Source organism: Monopterus albus, unplaced genomic scaffold, assembly GCF_001952655.1.
Source record: "Monopterus albus unplaced genomic scaffold, M_albus_1.0 scaffold147.1, whole genome shotgun sequence".
Lineage (NCBI taxonomy): Eukaryota > Metazoa > Chordata > Actinopteri > Synbranchiformes > Synbranchidae > Monopterus > Monopterus albus.
Genome location: NW_018128027.1, coordinates 759,551 through 779,086, shown reverse-complemented (window position 1 = coordinate 779,086; position 19,536 = coordinate 759,551). Strand labels below are relative to the sequence as shown.

General features: G+C 40.8%; 1 protein-coding gene across 8 annotated transcripts in view; it reads right to left on the bottom strand.

Moving 5' to 3' along the window:
- arhgef10 (Rho guanine nucleotide exchange factor (GEF) 10) overlaps nucleotides 1-19,536 on the bottom strand; it is a 64,769-nt gene that overhangs the window by 12,719 nt on the left and 32,514 nt on the right. For all 8 annotated transcript variants that reach the window (XM_020614483.1, XM_020614484.1, XM_020614486.1 and 5 more), the window contains 9 exons: nucleotides 19,240-19,355; nucleotides 17,316-17,443; nucleotides 14,702-14,802; nucleotides 14,161-14,282; nucleotides 9,467-9,553; nucleotides 8,310-8,536; nucleotides 5,801-5,958; nucleotides 2,493-2,635; nucleotides 728-902 (listed from right to left, as the gene is read on the bottom strand). In XM_020614483.1, the coding sequence (XP_020470139.1) occupies nucleotides 728-902; nucleotides 2,493-2,635; nucleotides 5,801-5,958; nucleotides 8,310-8,536; nucleotides 9,467-9,553; nucleotides 14,161-14,282; nucleotides 14,702-14,802; nucleotides 17,316-17,443; nucleotides 19,240-19,355 (1,257 nt within the window). The remainder of the gene's footprint in view (nucleotides 1-727; nucleotides 903-2,492; nucleotides 2,636-5,800; nucleotides 5,959-8,309; nucleotides 8,537-9,466; nucleotides 9,554-14,160; nucleotides 14,283-14,701; nucleotides 14,803-17,315; nucleotides 17,444-19,239; nucleotides 19,356-19,536) is intronic.

Sequence of the window (19,536 nt, the reverse complement as noted above, 5' to 3'; positions counted from 1 at the left end):
GTTGGGTCGGCAGCCCGGCTATGGGGCTAAGCGCACGCTGACACGCAGCCTTAGCGTCGACCGAAGGATTAATGTACACCATCACCACAATCACATGGGAGTGCTCCCTAGGGATGTAGTATTGCTGATAGCTAATAGTTCAATGTCTCTGCTACAGAATTTTTCCTTAACAGTTATGTGTCCGGGATTGCACCATCTGCTATTAAAGTACATCGCCAAACCTCCACCTTTCCTCTTACCACAGTCAGCTGTGCTTCGATCTGCCCGAATTAGTCTCCTTGTAAGGAGACCACTGAATCTGGAGTGTTGTTGTTCAGCCAGGTCTCGGTAAAGCATAGCAGGCTGCTCTCCCTATACTCACGTTGCAGTCTCATTAGCGCTGTTAGCTCATCCATCTTTTTGGAGAGGGGCCGCACATTACCCATAACGACAGATGGTAAACATGGGTTATACTGTACCTCCGTTTCATCTCCCAGCGCTTTATGCCGGCTCTGCGGCCCCGGATTTTACACTGTATTTCCAAGAGTGTTACGAGTCTGCCATAACAAGACTGGATAAGCACATACACTGATGCGACTGTTAGTTCAATGATTTGATAAATGTAAATAAAATAAATTGACATGATTCTCCCTGGAATTTATATGTATTCTATTTTAGGGTTTAACATCCACTGGACTTTAAAAACAGACTAATATTCTGTTAGCCTAAAATGAAAAATACCACTTACCAGCCAGTATACTGTGGACAGGTGTAGCAATATTAATGTCTTGCAGGTGCTCCAGGGTCTCTGTGTGGAAAAGGCGGAGTGTGGAACCAGAGCTGAAGGCGATCCAGATGCCCACCCCAGCCACCACCATGTGGGACACCACCATGCCCTCTTCCTGGTGAGCCTCCAGCTGCCTCTGGATGGGGAAGACAGAGCAGGGTGACGGGACTTAGTGTAGGCAGCACTTACTGTGCATTCACAATAAATTCAGCCTGAGGCAGGATGTCCACTGCAAAACCTCAGATAGATGAATTAAAAAAAGATGCAAAGACTTTTCAGCTGTAGATAAATTGAAGTAGAACACCACATTTACCAGCACAAATGAACACCAAACCTTTGAGAACAGGAACACATCTACAAACTGCATTCTGACTTTTTAAATCTGGACAGACTTTTATGACTAAAGACATCTGATTATTTTTCTTGCCTAATTGGCGCATACAAATATAAATATAGCCTTATATAGGACCTATAAGGTCTCTCATAGGCTATGTGATTCTCTTTTAGCATCAACATTAGTATAAATACATTTTCTAGTTCATTTAGTACAATAACATGGAACACCTGAACACTAACAGAAATGGCACTCTGCAAAGGAGCACAACAACACACAGTACTAATACATTAGCTACATTTTAAACCCAGGCTAAACATTACAGATACTACAGGGAGAATCTGTGGCTGTTCCATGTTGCATGTGATTACAAACTATTTGAAAAGTGTAAGACACAGATCAACCCACAGAAAGTCGGAGTCTGTTTAGACTGCAGCAGCCCATGCACTGTCAGTAGTTATTATGTTTGTGACCCTGTGATTATCCTTTACCATTGAAATGAAGAATTGCTTTTCCACACAAGTCAACACTGAATGTGATACAATGGGGACTTTTTGGCCAAATGCCAGATGTTTATTCAGGGTTGATGTCAATATTTCTCAACATCATGAGGCATTCAGGTGCAGTCAAAACTGGAAGCACAAGGAGGGAATTTTTTACTGGTGGTTTTCCCGGCTTGTCCAGTCAACATGTCAAAGTGTCCTTAAGCAAGACACTAAATCCCCAGTTGCATCTGGTGATGTCACTGGTGTGGGGTGTGAATGGCCAAGTAGTGTAAAAGCGCTTTGAGTGTTCTGTAAAGCGTAGAAAAGCGCTATATAAGTATAACATGTTTTTCTTCTTGGGAAATGTCTATAAATAAAAACTGACATATATATCCACACTGAAAAGATACTACTTGTCATGGCCTAATTCAATCTCAACCGTTTCACCTTAGTTTCCCTCATAATGTGTCACTTTCCATCTTTTCAAAAAGTAAATCGCATCTCTGCTGAATCGTATACATATACTTAGGATGCAGTCCTCTTTTATTCACTAAAAATAGCCTAAGCTTCAAGTAAACAAAAAATCCTCTCCCAACTATGTATATACTTCTTATCCTGGCCTGACCTATTCTTTAAAGAAACAGATTTTCCCACAGACTTGACAAACAGATAGGAGGATGATAAACACTGTAATCTTTTTCACTAGAGCTTCTTTCCTGTGTGATTTACACAGACAGATTGGAAGGGATAAGATAAGAAGGCATGTACCAAGGGTTATTTATGCCACAAACACACACACAATGATCTGCTAAGCTGCTCAGTACATGATGTTGGTATATGGTATGATGTTGGTATATTGACATGGTATGTAACAGTAACCTAACAATGCCAGAGCTGGGTTACACACCTCCACAGAATGTGTGTGGGTGCTGATGATGAAGACCTGTCCACCTGATGATGCCCAGAGGTGCTCCTCCACAGCCAACATTGCCTTGACTGGGAGAATTCCCAGCTTCAGCACTTTGGGCTTATCACAGCTCCACAAACCATCTGTAAAAACAAACACAATACTGACCGTTCATGATTTCATAAAAAAATTACTTTAATAAAACTGAAACATTGTAAATGCAATCTGTATACAAACACAGAATACATACAGTACATAGTATATTCAGCAAGGATCTAAAATCTATCTGAATCTGGCAGTTGCAGGAAGATGTAAATGATGAAGCATATGATACATCAAACCAATCTCTTTTATTAGTATTATTCCATTTTGCTTTGCAATTTAAACCTCTAGCAATTATTTATGTAATTGTTAAAAACTTGTTTATACTGTACATGAACAATACAGTAACAGCCACTTCATCTTTCTAAATGCCATCTGTAAAGGTCAGCTGCATTTATAATTTTATAGTAGAGTGGTCATTGATGGGTTTCACAGCCTTCGCTATTAATATAGATAGGCTGTGAGGCATTAGTCAGAGCTGTGCTCAATCCCACACACACCTCCTACACACTCTGTTCTACATGTGCCTGGGCACCTACAGTGCCAGCGCTAACGCTATGAAACCCCCCCATGCAGCAATGTTATAATTAACAACACATAACATTTCAGCAACCATTCTTAACCACTTGTTAAAAATTCAGTGTGGTCAGATAAACAAATGCATCAGATGTATCAGTAAAAATGGCCTTTTTTATTCATACCTTCTAGCTAGAAGAGCCTTGTGCTAAATAGGAAGTTAATTTCCTCCAGATACCACATTCCCCAAATGAATCTAGGCCAGGAAGTAAATGAGGCCTCACCAATAATGTTAAGAGAAGGCACAAAAGTGGCTATTGAAGGGAGGGGAGCCATGCAGGCAGAAATGTTCTCTCAGAGCTACAGTAATGACTGGGGAAGTGAGGATAATCTCTCACTAAAGGAGCTAGGTAGGATTAGCATGAAAGGAATGCCCTGTGCTTATTATCAGAATAATCATAGTATAAGGTGAATGGCTCTGACAACAAAAAAGAAATGAGAAAGGATAGGAGCAATGGAAGACAAAAACTTGACAGCAGTGCCAGCTTGCATGCTTATGTAAATCCTCTCTACAGAAGCAGGTCTACCCACATTGCTCACTCCTCATTAAACTGTAGCATTCCTTCATGTCAGTGTCAGCTGCAATGAGCTTCTCATCACGGTGTATGTGTGTCACCAGTAGCATATAAAATCACAGTGAACGCTGATTAAACAAACAAATGATTTTTTTTTAAATTTGAAAACCTTGCAACAAACAACAAGCAGTGTAAATATCCTCAACAGGAAAAAGTAGATGCACAATACAAAATGGCTGAAGAGAGTTTATGTCCTGTCTATCTGTGACGTGTGACCTTTGCCGAATCATTGCCTCCCTCTTTCTCCATCTTTCACACCATCAGTCACAAAGGAAGCAGCAAGCATGGCAGAATGACACTGACTGGCCAGCTTCAGACACACTGCATCAACATTTCCATGCAGTCAGCACGGAGCGCTGACTGCTGAAGTCATATTGCTGTCTGTTCACTGTGAGGGTCCTCTTTGAACCGCTGACATTTTAACATTAAAGGATATAAGATAATCATTTCTGCTCATTCTGCTTGGCTCCTTCTGTACAATGTAAACTGGGAGTCTGCTTTAAATGCTAAGGGAGCACAGGCGGAGCCAGTCAATTGAGCAGCATTACTACAGGGATGCAGGATACAGTCTCCCTACCAAACTATGCAGGATGAGTCACCATTTTTGCATCAAGCATCATGTCCCAGGGACAGAGCTGTTGATGGATAGAAATCTGACAAATCAGTCTCAGAGTGTCTAGGGCCAGGATTTCCTTATGGGAACTGATTGGATACAGTGGTGATGACTAATTAAATGCAGCTGCTGAAACACCTGAAACATTCAGACACAGCAAAGGCCAGCACTGGCAAACGCTGTTTAATAATTGCTCTACAGGTGAGATAAAGACATGCCCATCAAAACAAGAAGTGATCTTTAAACAGTGCATTCATACTGCATAGTTATTCCTGGATACTGTAGCTTGATTGTATGAGGAGTTAGAATAGTTTTTCTCCTGTGACTCTGTTCTCAGGCTATCATCCATATTCTTTCTTTCTCTTTTGCATACACAAGTCTAGCAGACCTTAACAGAGCAACAAAGCTAGAAAGGTTTTTTCTCAGAGAGTTTGGACGACTAATTTGAGTCAGATGATTGCATGAAAATGAATGAATATGTGTGAGTGAGATTAATAAAACAAGCCTCTAGCTATAGGACTAACACAGAGTAGTGATACAAATTCTTATATTTGGCAAGATCCAGTTTTCTTGTGTACCAGAATATGTACTTATCTTTAACCAGATTATGTGATATAGTAAAAAAAAGACACATTGGACAAAATCTGAAAAACTGAATGAACAAAGCTGACAATATGGAAGCCTCTGAGAACAGGGCAGCCTAGCTCCTCTACTGTATCTGTACACCTATGGGAGGGGAGACATTATATAGGTCACTGCTAACCGATTGGCTTCTCCCACACAACCAAGCAAATGGAAACAGAACCTCATCACAGAGCACAGGAGACCCCTGACCCTGAGCTACACAGCTCACCTCTGACTTACACACTAATGGCAACCCAGTGGCTCAAGAGAAAAAGAAAATAGCAATGGAGCAATGGGTCACAAGACAACATCTCTGAGTGTGTTCTACCCAGAACAACTCTTTGCATTCAGAGTTGCAGAATGTTTAGCTGTGTCAATTGATCATCAATTTAAGCATTTTAAGGTATGATAATTTATGCTTGTAGTTGGAAAAAGTCACCAGAAACAGTCGCCTTTGGTAGGTAAAACCAACATAAGTGTATTAAAAGTCACATAAATCTAACAAAGTCATCAAGTCAGCAACAGCGGCCAATTATGGTTAAGAGATACAACATTCAGGGCTAGTGCCTAAATATCTACGTAAACACTGCCAGCCTACACACTAAGAAAAAACTAATTAACTTAGTGAATGCATTTTTGCTTTGCACAATAACATGACTGAAACTCCTAACTGCCCTAATTATAGTTATTTAAAAATATCAACAAACATTACAGAGGCCGAATTCTGAGAATACAACCTAAGAAATACATAAATTCACAGGTCCATTCCTTTTTCTACACATACATATACACACACACACACACACACACACACACACCTTGTGACCTGGAGTAGATTGCCACAGAGCCGCTGACCAGGCCGGTGTACAGACAGTATTTCTTATAGACAAGGCTGGTCACGGTGGACTTGTCTGGGGTAAAGAAATGCTGCAGACGCACTTTCTTGGACCGCTGGCTGCTCTTATACACAATGATGCTAAACAGGAGAGGAGATAAAGATTATAATCAAACTTAATATAGGTGTTACTTTGATAAACACTCCTATATGCAAATTACTAATAAGATTCAGTTAAAAAATGACTGACTTCAGTAAATGCTTTGATGTTTACTAGGCTGTATTATCTGTTCATGAGGGTGAAAAGGGCAGGAAGCAAGTCATTTTGAACAGATAAAATGCAGGCCAGCTAAAGGCGGTGAGAGACTGGCAAATGAGAGCAGATTTAGGAAATCAGCACACAGTTCCTCAGGAGACAGCCAACACTACAAATCTTGCACCATGGTCAGAAACATACTGGACTGTGCATTTCATTGAGCTTACAGTTCCCTGGGAGGATGTGGGAGCAACAGCTTATGAAAGGAAACAGATCCAATGTAAAGCACTAACCACAGAGGCAGAGGGGCATGGCTGGAAAGCTACAGTCTGTTCTTTTTTAGGTGAGTTAATAATAAAAGGGTAGAGCCTAAGGCATGCAGTGAGGGACTTGGAGTGCTGCATGCTCAAATGAATATATTTGTATTCAGATGGATGATGGGCTGTGATAGGGTAATGCTGTATGTGAAACCACTGTATGCATGTTTTAGGCTAGGTTAGGGTTGGAGAATTGTATCACTTAATAATAGGGCCTTAAAAATTTGACAGCATGGCCTGATATCCCCTTGCTGGGGCCAAATAATGGTTAAATTTCATTTAACTGGAATACTTGAGCTTCCATAAGAATTCTCACCCATTCTTTGGCATATTTGTGTATTATCAAGTTACATATGACACTTGATAACATCTGTTCTAAATGATAACAAAAGTTCTAACTTTAAGTAATTCCTAAAACCCAATTAAATTTACCTATTTACCTATCCAAACATATTTAATAGCTGAAGCGTGATGATTGACGTCTCACCAGAAAAAAAGGCACTGCACCAAAAAATAAATCTTTCAAAATGCACTGGGGGAGCTCTATTTTGATGATTACATCAAATCTACAGTATATATTATTTGTGTACTCACTTTCTCTGAAGCTGCTTTGCACAACTGTACTTTATTTGGAGACTTCTACAATTACCAGAATGCATTCTGACAACTTGATAAAGTTCAGTGAAAAATAAGAGGCGTTTATTATACTGCTGTCTCAGCCCCAAACTCTTCACCCTGTACACCCATGACTGTGTCTCCAACCATGACAACACCATCATCATTAAATATGCTGATGACACCACCATTCTGGGCCTCAAGTGGGGAGACGAGCCGGTCTCAGAAGCTTGGTGAACGACATTCTTGTTTATGGAGAGGAGAATGACCTCATCCTCAATATAAACAAGAAACATAGAAATAATAGTAGACTTCAGGAAGAACCCCTCCCCTCTGCTGTCTCTGACCATCAAAGTGACTGAGGTGGAGAGGGCTGACAGCCACAAGTTCCTGGGCCTGCAGGTGACATCTGACCTGAGCTGGTCACTGAACACAGCTGCCACCGTGAAGAAAGCCCAGCAGTGGCTATACTTCATCAGGCGGCTCAGAAAAGCTGGGTTGAACCATCACCCTCTCACCCAGGCTTATAGAGGACTGGTAGAGAGCATCCTCACTACTGGCATCACAGTCTGGTATGGTAACACCACACTGGCAGAGAGGAAGGCTCTTCAGAGGGTCATAAATACTGCAGAGAGGATCACTGGGACTGAACTGCCTGCTATGGACACACTGTACACACAGTGCTGTCGTAAAAGGGCAGAAATAATAATACAGAAATGTTCCACAAGGTATTTTTGTAAGAGCGTCTCATCAACAGTGTCCTCTTGTGGGACCTGAGTAATAGCAGGAAATTCTCTACCAAGCAATGGAAACAGGCCTGAATATAAACTGTGTTTTAGTATGTTATAACCCCTCACTACCTCACCAAGCGTAATGACATATCGAACTCCACCATGTGAATTACTAAGTGCGATGTTTGAAGTTCACTGGGGAAAATACTATTACCTTATTTTTGTGTATTGCGGTTTTAATGCTTTGTTGCCTTCATGTAATTTTTTTTATTTTAAGACTAAGTGTTCTTTCTGGCTTTTGACTCCTTACCTGACTCCAAAGGAGAGCTGCACAAGAATTCATATATGCCTAGACTGTCTGTTTATGCATAAATGGCAAATAAAAATCTTGACTTTACTTATTATGGCGTTCTTGTTCTTCAATCCTAAGAGATTCCCCAAAACTGATTTTTATCATTTAAGGATAGAAAATGAAAGACTGTCTCTTTTTAAAATGTAATGTTGCTGGGTCTTTTACAGGAAATAAAAAATTACAAACACACTTCTATGAGAACACCGTGTAATGATCTGTACCTGCCCTCTTCCATGCCCAGACAGACACTGGGAGTATCACTGGCCTTCCCTGGAGGAACGGGGTTGTTTTCAGGGACCTTCTCACCATTCTCCTGAGGTTTCTCAGCTGGGACATAGGCCATGCAGAAGATACGGGACTCTACATTGAAACACTCAGTCACCTTAGGGCGGGAGTTCTGCATAGCCACTATGGCTATCTGGCCCATCTGGCCGGTGCAACTTGCAACCTGTACAGAGATAAAGATAATTTAACCCACCTGTTATGTTCATTTCTCAGGAACAGCAGTGATGTTCCTGGGTTAATTTTACCATTACTAACCATTTCAATCACTATTTAGTGCAATGGTGTTCTTTACCTCTCACAGATTATGGTTCAATGAGGATAATGCACTCGTTTTTCATAAAAAATGCATGTTAAAATTTTTTTTAATGTACATTGGAAAGACCTACATATAAAATACAATGTTTTTGCATGGCATTGATTTTTAAAAATGTTATTTTACATTTTGAAATCTTTTCTTTTTATGAAGTGATGTTGATAAATTAACATGAGACATGTCTTCTGTTCAGGGTCAAACTGACCCGAACAGTATCTTTGTAATATAAACATGCAGGGGGAGGTTGCAAATATGTGAAATGAATAATGTTCATTTTATATGTTGATTACACCTATAACACCAAGCAGAAGACGTTTCATACCAATAAAATACTTTTAACTATTGTTTGTAGATTTTTGTAACTTTACAATGGGTCAATTTGACCCATGACATAACAGGAGGTTCAAACAAATGTGATGTTATTTAGATAAAAATGATTATTTATTTGCAACAACACAAAAATCTGAGGGAAAAAAAATCTGATGACAAGAGATGCTATGGTAGGATACCCAGGGGGTCCCCACTGTTGACACACGAGACATAAAAAAGCCAGATTGGAGTTTGCCAAGACTTACTTGAGGAAGCTACAGTCCTTCTGGGAGGATGTGCTATGGACAGATGAGACTAAAATAGAGCTTTTTGGTTGAGCACATGATTCTACTGTTTTCAGAAAATGAAAATAACCACTGGAAACCTTGAAAAATAATTCCTGTTTTGTGTGATTTTTGAAATAAACAACACAATGCTTCCTTTCCAAAAGATAAAGGAAAAATGTCTCACCCAGACACATCCATGGCCAATGGCAGGAGAGTCTGCTGTGCTCTCTGTGTTGATGTGGGGCTCTGGGTTATGAAGAGCACACTCCACCTGCCACAGAACAGGATGACACAAGAGAGGGTTATAAAGAAATAGGTCAGATGTGGACATACATTCAGTCACCTTATAGGAATTTAAATAAAGCAACAGTCAGTAGTGTCCAGTCAGTGTTTATTAGTGTGAAGGCAAAGACTCTATGGGTGGTTTCACAGTAGGGACTGGGCTAAAAACATCCACAGTACTAGGACTGTCTCCATTGTCCTCACAGAACAGAAATATATGTCACCCACTTGATGGCTCCAGTAGTTGTTTCTTCTTTCTTGGCACATTGCAAAGCAACTACATGCATACTGCCACCCACTGTATCAGACTGTACATACACAAGTGTGCTGGGGCATAGAATGATGTTACTAACATGAAAGCAGACCTGTGGGGAGAGGGAAGGGGGAGCGATCGTGCTCAGGCATGGGACGAACAAATCATAAATGCAGACGAAAACACTCTGTGATTCAGCAGTATTACAGTAACCAACTTAAATTAACTAACATAGGCCTTGCTTGAAACCTGTCACTCTTCTACCCTGTCATTACTGAGGGACTGAGGTGGGGTCTGGTAGAAGCAGAGGGCCTGTACGGGGATTAAATCTTCAACCTTGGTGCTACTAGTAGCGTAGTCTAACTAACTGAGCTAACTGGGCCCAGACAGCCTTACACTAACTGTTTTTTGCCCTGGTTGGTCAGTCAGTGCTGACTACGCATGTTTGCATAGTGTCATGTGACTTTGTTCCACACTTCAGTGTGATGAGATGTTTCCAGCCAAAAAATAAACATCTAAAAATACAGAATCATGAAAAAGCTCCTTTCCCAATTTGCTTAATTTCTGGTTTGCCAGTGGAGAAAGGATGTCTCCTAGATCTGCACTTTTCTTTGCCACAGCTGATCAGACTGTGCTGATAAATTTGAAACATGTGCAACATAGAGGGGGAAGTATGACATTGGGAGACCTGTGCTTCCACATAATATCAACAAAGACATACAGTGGCAAGAAAAAAGTATGTGAACCTTTTGGAATTTCATGGATTTCTGCATTAATTTGTCATAAAATGTGATCTGATCTTCATCTAAGTCAAGAGTACTGATGAATATAATGTGCCTAATATTACAACACAAAAAAATTCTGATCTTTCATGTCTTTATTGAGAACAACCATAAAAACTTCATAGTGCTAGTGGAAAATGTATGTGAACCCTTGAGTTAATGACCTCAAAAAGCTAATTGGAGTCAGGTGTTAGCATACCTGGAGTCTTGTTAATAAAATGAGTTTGGAAGTGTGGACTAGAGCTACTTTGACAGATAAAAACACTCAAACCTTTTGAGTTTGCTCCACACAAGAAGAATATGCTTATGTGAGCCATGCCTTGCCAAAAAGAGCTCTCAGAAGATCTACGATCAAAAATTGTTGATTTACATGAAGCTGGAAAGGCTTTCAAAGTGATTTCAAAGACTTTAGAAATTCACCAGTCTACAGTTAGGCAAATGATCTACAAATGGAGACACGCTGGGACTGTGGCTACTCTACCAAGAAGTGGGCGCCCAGTCAAAATGACCCCAAGAGCACAATAAGGACTCATCAATGAGGTAAAGAAACAACCTCGAGTGACAGCCAAAGATTTGAAGGCATCATTGGAACTGCATAACATCCATGTTCATGAGTCTACAGTACGTAAAACATTGAACAAGCAGGGTGTTTATGGCGGGACACCATGAAGGAAGCCGCTGCTTACTAAAAAAAACATTGTTGCAATTTTTGGGAAAGAGCATATTGAAACTCCACAGTGGTATTGGCAAAACATTTTGTGGACTGATGAAACTAAGATTGAACTATTTGGAAAGAACATGCAGCACTACATCTGGCGTAAACAAGAGCACTGCGTATCATGATGAAAACATCATCCCAACCGTAAAGTATGGTAGAGCTGTAAAGCAGGGTGTTACACTGCTCCAAAACGGTATGTTATACTGAGAGCTTTCTCTACTTCAGCTAATTCCTTATTACTGAAATGTCATCTATTGTCTGTACAAATACAGTCAAAATGACCCCAAGAGCACAATAAGGACTCATCAATGAGGTAAAGAAACAACCTCGAGTGACAGCCAAAGATTTGAAGGCATCATTGGAACTGCATAACATCCATTTTCATGAGTCTACAGTACGTAAAACATTGAACAAGCAGGGTGTTTATGGCGGGACACCATGAAGGAAGCCGCTGCTTACTAAAAAAAACATTGTTGCAATTTTTGGGAAAGAGCATATTGAAACTCCACAGTGGTATTGGCGGGGGCCATGCAACTTGGCATCGAACAGGAAGTATTGGCTGCCCAGGCAAATGAACCGAGCCCCTCCATATGCCCCCCAGGTTGGTTGTTCCTGCCTGCGGCCGTAAGACCCCCAGTAATCCAATGGTGTCATGCTTCTCGATTCTCCTGCCACCCGGGGGTGGACTGGACCTGCTATGTCATACAACGATGCTTCTGGTGGCCTACACTAGTGTCCCACAAGGCTCCATTCTGGCTCCTCTGCACTTTTCCTTATATTTGTCTCCACTTGCCGCTATCATATCTAGGCATAATTTTTCCTTCCATTTTTATGCTGACGATTTTCAAATTTACATGCCTTTGGTACAACCTGAATCAGGCTCGTTTGCTTCACTGCAGAACTGTGTGTGCAAGGTTAAGATTTGGTAAGCTCAAAATCTCTTCTATTTAAATGAAGAGAAAACTGAATACATTCTTATTAGCTCTGCCCCAGCTGTGGTCACATCCAACTTAGGCACTTCTGTAAAAAATTTGGGTGTCATATTTGATACAAATTTTAACTTTGATAAGCAGATTAGGTCTGTGGTAAAAACTAGCTTTTACCAACTGAGATTGTAGGCCAAGGTAAAACCATTCCTGTCTCCTGCGGATATAGAGAAAGCCATTCACACTTTTGTAACCTCCCGGCTTGACTACTGTAACGCCCTGTATGCTGGTTTGCCCCAGTCAGCCTTGGCTAGGCTCCAACTGGTGCAAAATGCGGCCGCCCGTCTGCTCACAAACACTCGTCGGCAGGCCCATATCACCCCAGTCCTGCTGTCTCTCCACTGGTTGCCCGTAAAATGGAGAGTGGAGTTTAAGATCTTGCTCTATGTTTTTAAAGCCATACACGGTCTTGCCCTTTTGTACTTATCGGACCTCTTGTCCAAATATGTCCCTCGCAGAACTTTACAGTCATCTGCTCATCTCGCCCTCATTGTTCCTCCAGCACACTATAAGAAATGGGGAGGTCGCGCTTTTGCCGTGCATGGCCCTAGATTGTGGAACTCCTTACCCTTAGATATACGCTCTATAATTGAGCCGGTAGCCTTCAAGTCAGCTCTAAAAACGTACCTTTTCAAACAAGCTTTTAATGTTTAGATTGTTTATTGGTCCTGTATGACCACTATCTTTGAGCCCCTTTTGTGATAGTAGGCCGGGTAGAAATTGTGCTATGTGAGTGCCTGTGTGTTTCTTATGTTTCTCTTTTAGCCTTTGGTTGTTTTGAACTGTTATTTTTCGATGTAGCACTTTGTGCTCTCGAGCTGAAAAGTGCTTTACAAATAAATTTTATTATTATTATTTATTATTATTATGAAAGATAAGAATTTTTTTGTTGTTTTTGTAGGCAAATTATATTTGTCAGTACTCTTGTGTTGGCTGAAGATCAGATCACATTTTATGACAAAATAATGCAGAAAACCATGAAATTCCAAAAGGTTCACATACTTTTTCCTGCCACTGTATCTAGGTTACATTTGTCACATGCGGCTGCAATCACTCTTCAAAACACCATGGACCATACAAGGACTGTGTCATGATCCTGTCCCGTCAGTTTCCGGTCTCATGCTTTTATTTTGACACAACGTCCTGGTTTCGCTATATCTCAGCTACGGACTTTTTACTTTAATCAGGACTCAATTGTTTATACCTGTTTTCACCCCGATATAAGCAGCTTTCCCTCCACTGGAAAGCTGCCAGATTGTTCTAACTAATGTCAGACTTTCCAGCTTTTTTTCTTGTGCCTCTTTTTCCTGTTTTGACCCCGGATTGCCATTGACCACCAAGTACTGCCTTGCCCTTCTGATTTGGACAGTTTTCTGTGCTTGGACTAACCGGACTGTCCTCTCTGACATCTTGGTTTTGGATTCCTTGGCTGTGTGAGCTTGCTGGTACTGACCCTGGATTGTTAATATGGACTTGGATTATGTTTTCGGACTACTGCACTGTATGCTCTTACCTGTGCTCATTAAAGCTAAAGCTAGCTAACCACTCTCATCTCGCACTATAATTGAGTTGCCCCCGGTGACATCATCGCCAGCTTTAGGCGTCAATCCTGACAGACTGAGTCCACAACCTTGGCGTTACTAGCACTATTAGAGTTATTACCACAACCTAATTTAACTTTCCATGTGTAAAATGCTCTGATTTCCACAAAATCTCCCTCCAAAGGTCTGTACAGGGATAAAACTCACAACCTTAGTGTTATGAGCACCATACTCTAACCAAATGAGCTGACTAGCCCAGGTCTACCAAACCTTTGCCCTCTGTTGTGAAAGTTATAGCAAAGGAAAAAGGACTCACCTGGAACTCCTGCAGCTTTGACATGACCACAGGCATTTGACAAAGCAAGAGAGGGTGTTTCTGCTTTTTGATCTGATTCCCATCATCCTCTGCAAAGAACCAGCCCTGCAGATTGTCCTCCTCTGATATAACACACACACACACACACACACACACACACACACACAGACACGTGGCACAAGTCACTAATGTACATCATTGTGTTCTTAAACCACAAGTTATCTGTTTTAACACTGTAAAACTAAAAACACTGTATTACTCCTAATCATTTAAAATAAATTTTGGTACAGCTTTGATTTTCTCATTTGATTTGGTCATTATATATAGTTAATCTAACAACTACTAGCCAATAATATTTGATAGAATAGTAGTCATTTAGGTAGTCATAGGTAATGGACTGAAGCAACAGGCATATGTACCAGTACTGTAAATCAATAAAATAAACTGTTATGCTATACAAATGCATGCCTGCACAATCAGAATGGAAAAACAACTATGTGACTCAGACAGTGGGGGTGAACAGTCAGACAGTGTACTGTACCTAGAGCCAGCTTAGCCATCTGCAAGTTACTGATCCATGACTGCTTGATGGCTGGGCTGAGAGTATTGAACACTGCACTGAAGTAAGTGGGTTTACCCGACCTGAAAAGAGAGACAACAAACAAAGACAAATGAGGAGAAAGATAAAAGACAGTTTCAACCTTAATGCATCATCACAAATATATGATCAATGTATTTCAGGAGAAATCTTCTGAATCGTCACTGAATGTCCGTAAAACTAAAGAACTGATTATGGACTTCAGGAAACACGGACAGGATCATGCTCCGCTCATCATAAATGGAGAATGTGTGGAATCTGTCTCCACCATCAGATTCCTTGGCATACAGATCTCAGCTGATATCTCCTGGTCCCCTAACATCAAGGCTATAGTGAAGAAAGCTCAGCAGCGGCTGCATTTCTTGCGGGTCCTCTGGAAAAACAACCTGGACAAGAAGTTGTTGCTGGCTTTCTATCATGCCTCTGTGGAGAGCGTTCTCACGTACTGTTTGGGTGTGTGGTATACGGGCTCCACAGCTGAGTACAGGAAAACTGTACAGAGGGTGATAAACACAGCACAAAAAATCATTGGCTGTCCTTTGCCCTCTCTGGACAACATAGCTAGGTCCCGCTGTCTCAGCAGAATCAAGGCCATCACAGGAGACCCCTCACACCCTGCTCATCATCTCTTTGACCTGCTGCCATCTGGACGGTGCTTCAGGTCAATAAAATCTTATACCACCAGACTAACAAATAGCTTCTTCCCCTGGGCCATTCAAATTGCAAATTGCAAATAAACATTAAATAACACTACCTCTTTTAGATGTGCAATATTACTGTGCAATTTCACTGTGCACTTTATATGGTAAAGGCATATGGCTGGCGTTAGATGTGTAGATATCTTGTAAATATCGTATTTGTTTTCTAAACTGTGTACTTGGACATGTGGGCATCTTATTTTATTTTTATCTTTTGTGCTCTTGTTTATCTTGTATTGTGAACAGTTGTTGGGGTGCTTTTACAGTTTCGTTGTACCTTGTTGTACAATGACAATAAAGTTCTATTCTATTTTCCCTTAACATTGTTTCAAAACTACCTCTGTCATGTCCAACTGAAAGGTGTAGGAATTTAGAACAAAAACAAAAAGAGAAGCTCTGCACTTAAAAAAGAAAGATGTGTCATGGTGGGAAAGACTGTCAGCTTAATATGGCCAAAACCATCATAAAAATGTGTAAACTGATGCATCTGCAAACCCGCAGAGGCAGCCAGTAAGGCATCTACCTCAAGCAAGTGACTGAGTGACTGTTTGTTTAATTCTGTAGCAATGGGGGCTGATTTTATTTATATTTAGCAGGAGAAGCATATGTGTTATTTACATGGTTGTAATTCACAGTTGAGAATTGTACTGTCGTTTTCTAATTTCATATGTATGGTTACACGTATTTTATGTTTATTCAAAGGTTTTTCACCTATTGTTACTGCTACTACAATTAGAGCTACTACTGCTGTTACTACCACTCCTATTTAAGACACTAAACTGTTAATCAAAATAAAGAAGAGGAAAAGGAAGCACCGCATAGTTCTTGAGTAAAATCCAGCTAAAATTTTCATGTAGGTGCATCATCCTCTACAAGATGGTTAATAGCACAGGACTGAATAAACAACTTGTCAGCAGATACAACTCGAGAACATCACATCTTTTAGTGTCTTTTAAAATCTCCATGTGAAAACTCATGAAAATTACAGCCGAGGAGACACGAGTCTGTCTATTCGATGCTCACTGACTAGACAGACTGACAGAAATGTGATAGAAATCAATGTCAATTATCTGTTCTGTCAGCAGCTCATGTAGGCTTTATGTGTGTGCGTGGTTGGATCCTATTTGAAAAGCATTGGTCCTGTCAGTGGCTGATGGTAAGAAGTGTTATGTTTTGTGTGTTTTGTCACTGAGGGTTCAGGAAGGAATGAGGAATGTGGAAACACAGCTGTGTTTCCAAACATACTCATACATAATCTCACCAGCTACATGCCACAGGGATTAGGAATGGAGTGAGGAAGTGAACAAAAGAGGGAGGCAAAGACAGTTATGGTTCCAGAGAGAGAGAGAGAGAGAAAGCCAAAATAAGGTGTACTCTTGCGGGACCGTGTGCAAACTATAATAGTGTGTGTAAATGTGTGACATGACATTCTGTTCAGCAACAGTTGCAGCACTGGGTAGACTTTGGTTAGGAACACTCATGAAGATTTTTTGGCTGAGTTTACAACTAGTGGAGAAACTTCTTATTCTAATATCAGTGTGTGTTCAGCAAGTCGATGGCTGGATTGACAGATGGGTACTTTATTCTCCCCTATGGGGAAACATCTGTATCTCCACACAGATGACACAATCAGCATAAACATAAAAGACATTATGAAATCTAAGACTAATACGCCATCCTAAAGCTAAAGGGCACATACGGAGGGTAGGACAACATAAGGAGAAAGCACGGTAAAACAGGATAAAGACAAATATAGACACTTTGGGGGTTGAGGGCTCAGACTAGAGACTATAAAGTGGTCCATGTGGTGTCTGTATGAATGAGCTTTTACAGTACGTGTGTAAAAAAAAAAAACAGACTTGTCTTGTTTGCCAGGCAGCTGGAGTTGGATCCTACACCGGTCAGCTGCCCTGATCTCCTCCTCCTTCTTCAGAATCAGCCTCTGGAGACCTGATACCCAGTCCTGGGCCACTGTGGGATTTACATTCTATATACACAAGGGGGAAAGAAACAAGTGTTATGAGATGTGGTAACAGTAACACAAACTACAACCTCAAAATACATAACACACAGGTGAATTAATCACAAACGCAGAGTAGTCTCAAGACAAACTGAACCTCTTAATTGCATTTCATTGTAGTGGTGTATATCTATGTTTTGTCAGATATCAGATCTTCTACTTACTTGCTGCTTATTTAAACCTAAAATTAAGAACAATTCAAGTACCAAGATTGTGTATGTAAGAGAAAGTAATATGGGTTAATGGAAAATTTGCCTTCAATATAAAAGGCTATCTCTAAGAATAACACTGCAAGAGACTGAGGCTACCAATTGTATCAAAACATCTCATTTGCTTATACAAAGTGTTGGTATAAATTTGGCATTATATTTAGACAGGTTAACATTTTAATATACATTTCTAAACAGAATGCTACACAACATTCAGTCTACAGCTATATTTAGAGTACTGTCAGTTGTCAGGTTTGCCCGGCTGCACCTACTTTCTCACTCCCCTCACTCTGTTTTCTCTCCCTTACCCTGATTACGCTATCCTTTACACCTGCTTACTTCCAGCTGCACCTGATTAGTTTCTCCCTATTTAGTCCCTGCACTTCGTTCACTCCCCTGCCAGTTCTTTCTAGCTTTTCTCAGGCCAGTTTGTTCCCCGTCGTTCTTTGCTCTGTATTAGTGTATTTGTTTTTGTTTCCTTCTCTCCAGCTGCTTAGATTACTTTCCCTCTTTGCCTCAGTCGCTCCTTCGGACCACGGACCTCCTCCACTCTGCTTCCTCACCACCCTGCAGGTCGATGCACAGTCTACCACTCACCGTATGTACTGTTTCTGTTTTTCTTCAGTTGCATCCAACCCGACCAGTCCAGGAGTGAGTCCCAGTGTCCGCAGCCCGGTCCTCTTTGCATCATCTCCATCATTGACTGTGTACACTCCTAAGCTCGACACCCGGTCCCTGTATTATTCATCTGCTCATTTCTTGTCACTTATACATCACTGTAAATAAACTACACTGTCTGCACCGAAGTCAGCCACCTGGGTCCGTCTATTTTTGTGACTCGCTCACTGTTGTGTTCGAGCAGTCATAACATCAGTAACCTTTAAGATGTGAAATTAGTGCTGAGAAAATGCTTGGGGTGTACCGTTCACTCATCTCAGTCCTGCTTTTTCCCTTTCCTCCTTCCCTCTCTCTAATCAACCTCTCCCTCCCTCTGGGTCTGGGACATGTCTTTGTAAAAGCATCTCTGTTTCTTTGCCTCCCCCACTCCACTTCTGACAGACCTACCAGCACAGCAGGAGCACAGACTCACACACTCATGCTGCGCTGTGCAAACTAACTAAACTAAATCTTAACAACACTGACAGGCCTGTGTGTGCATGTGTGGTCATAAGACATGACAGGCTTGAATGACGCAAAACACGATTTAAGAGATTCCTAATCTCCCAAGGACAAATCACCTATGTTGGGACATTCCACAGCTAAACCATTATCTGCCAACAGACAACCCTGTTCTTATAGAGATCTGAGGGGAAACACATTAACAAATCACACGATTGCATTTCAGAAAATGTCCCAGCTTTTATAGAAATGGGTTTTGTATACTCAGTCCCTTTCAGACATGATTAACTGATGCTTATTGAGATGTAACATAAAGAAAATGTATTTTTCAATGGATTGCAATTAAACCTTAAATACAGTGAAGACGTAAAATGTACTGAATTCAAGTGACACGACTTTAACTTGGTGCCCATGTTTAAAGCACTCACACAGTACCTGGTAGTTTCCTTTGAGACTGTTTATCATGCTTGAGATCTGGTTGACCAGGCTGAGGTCGTGGATTAGATTCTGCAGATCTTGGTACAACTGACTGGGGCCTGTGTACAGCTTGTCTACACAGAAAACACAAGGGCAAAATGTGTTAAAAACAGCACTTTCTGTTTGTCAAAATCAGCTGACCACAACTTCAAATAGAAAAGTTACTGCAGCCATTAGATCAAATTACTCAGACAACAAATACAAGCCTTTTTCAAATTAAAACCTAACTGTAAACATGTCAGTACATAGAGTACA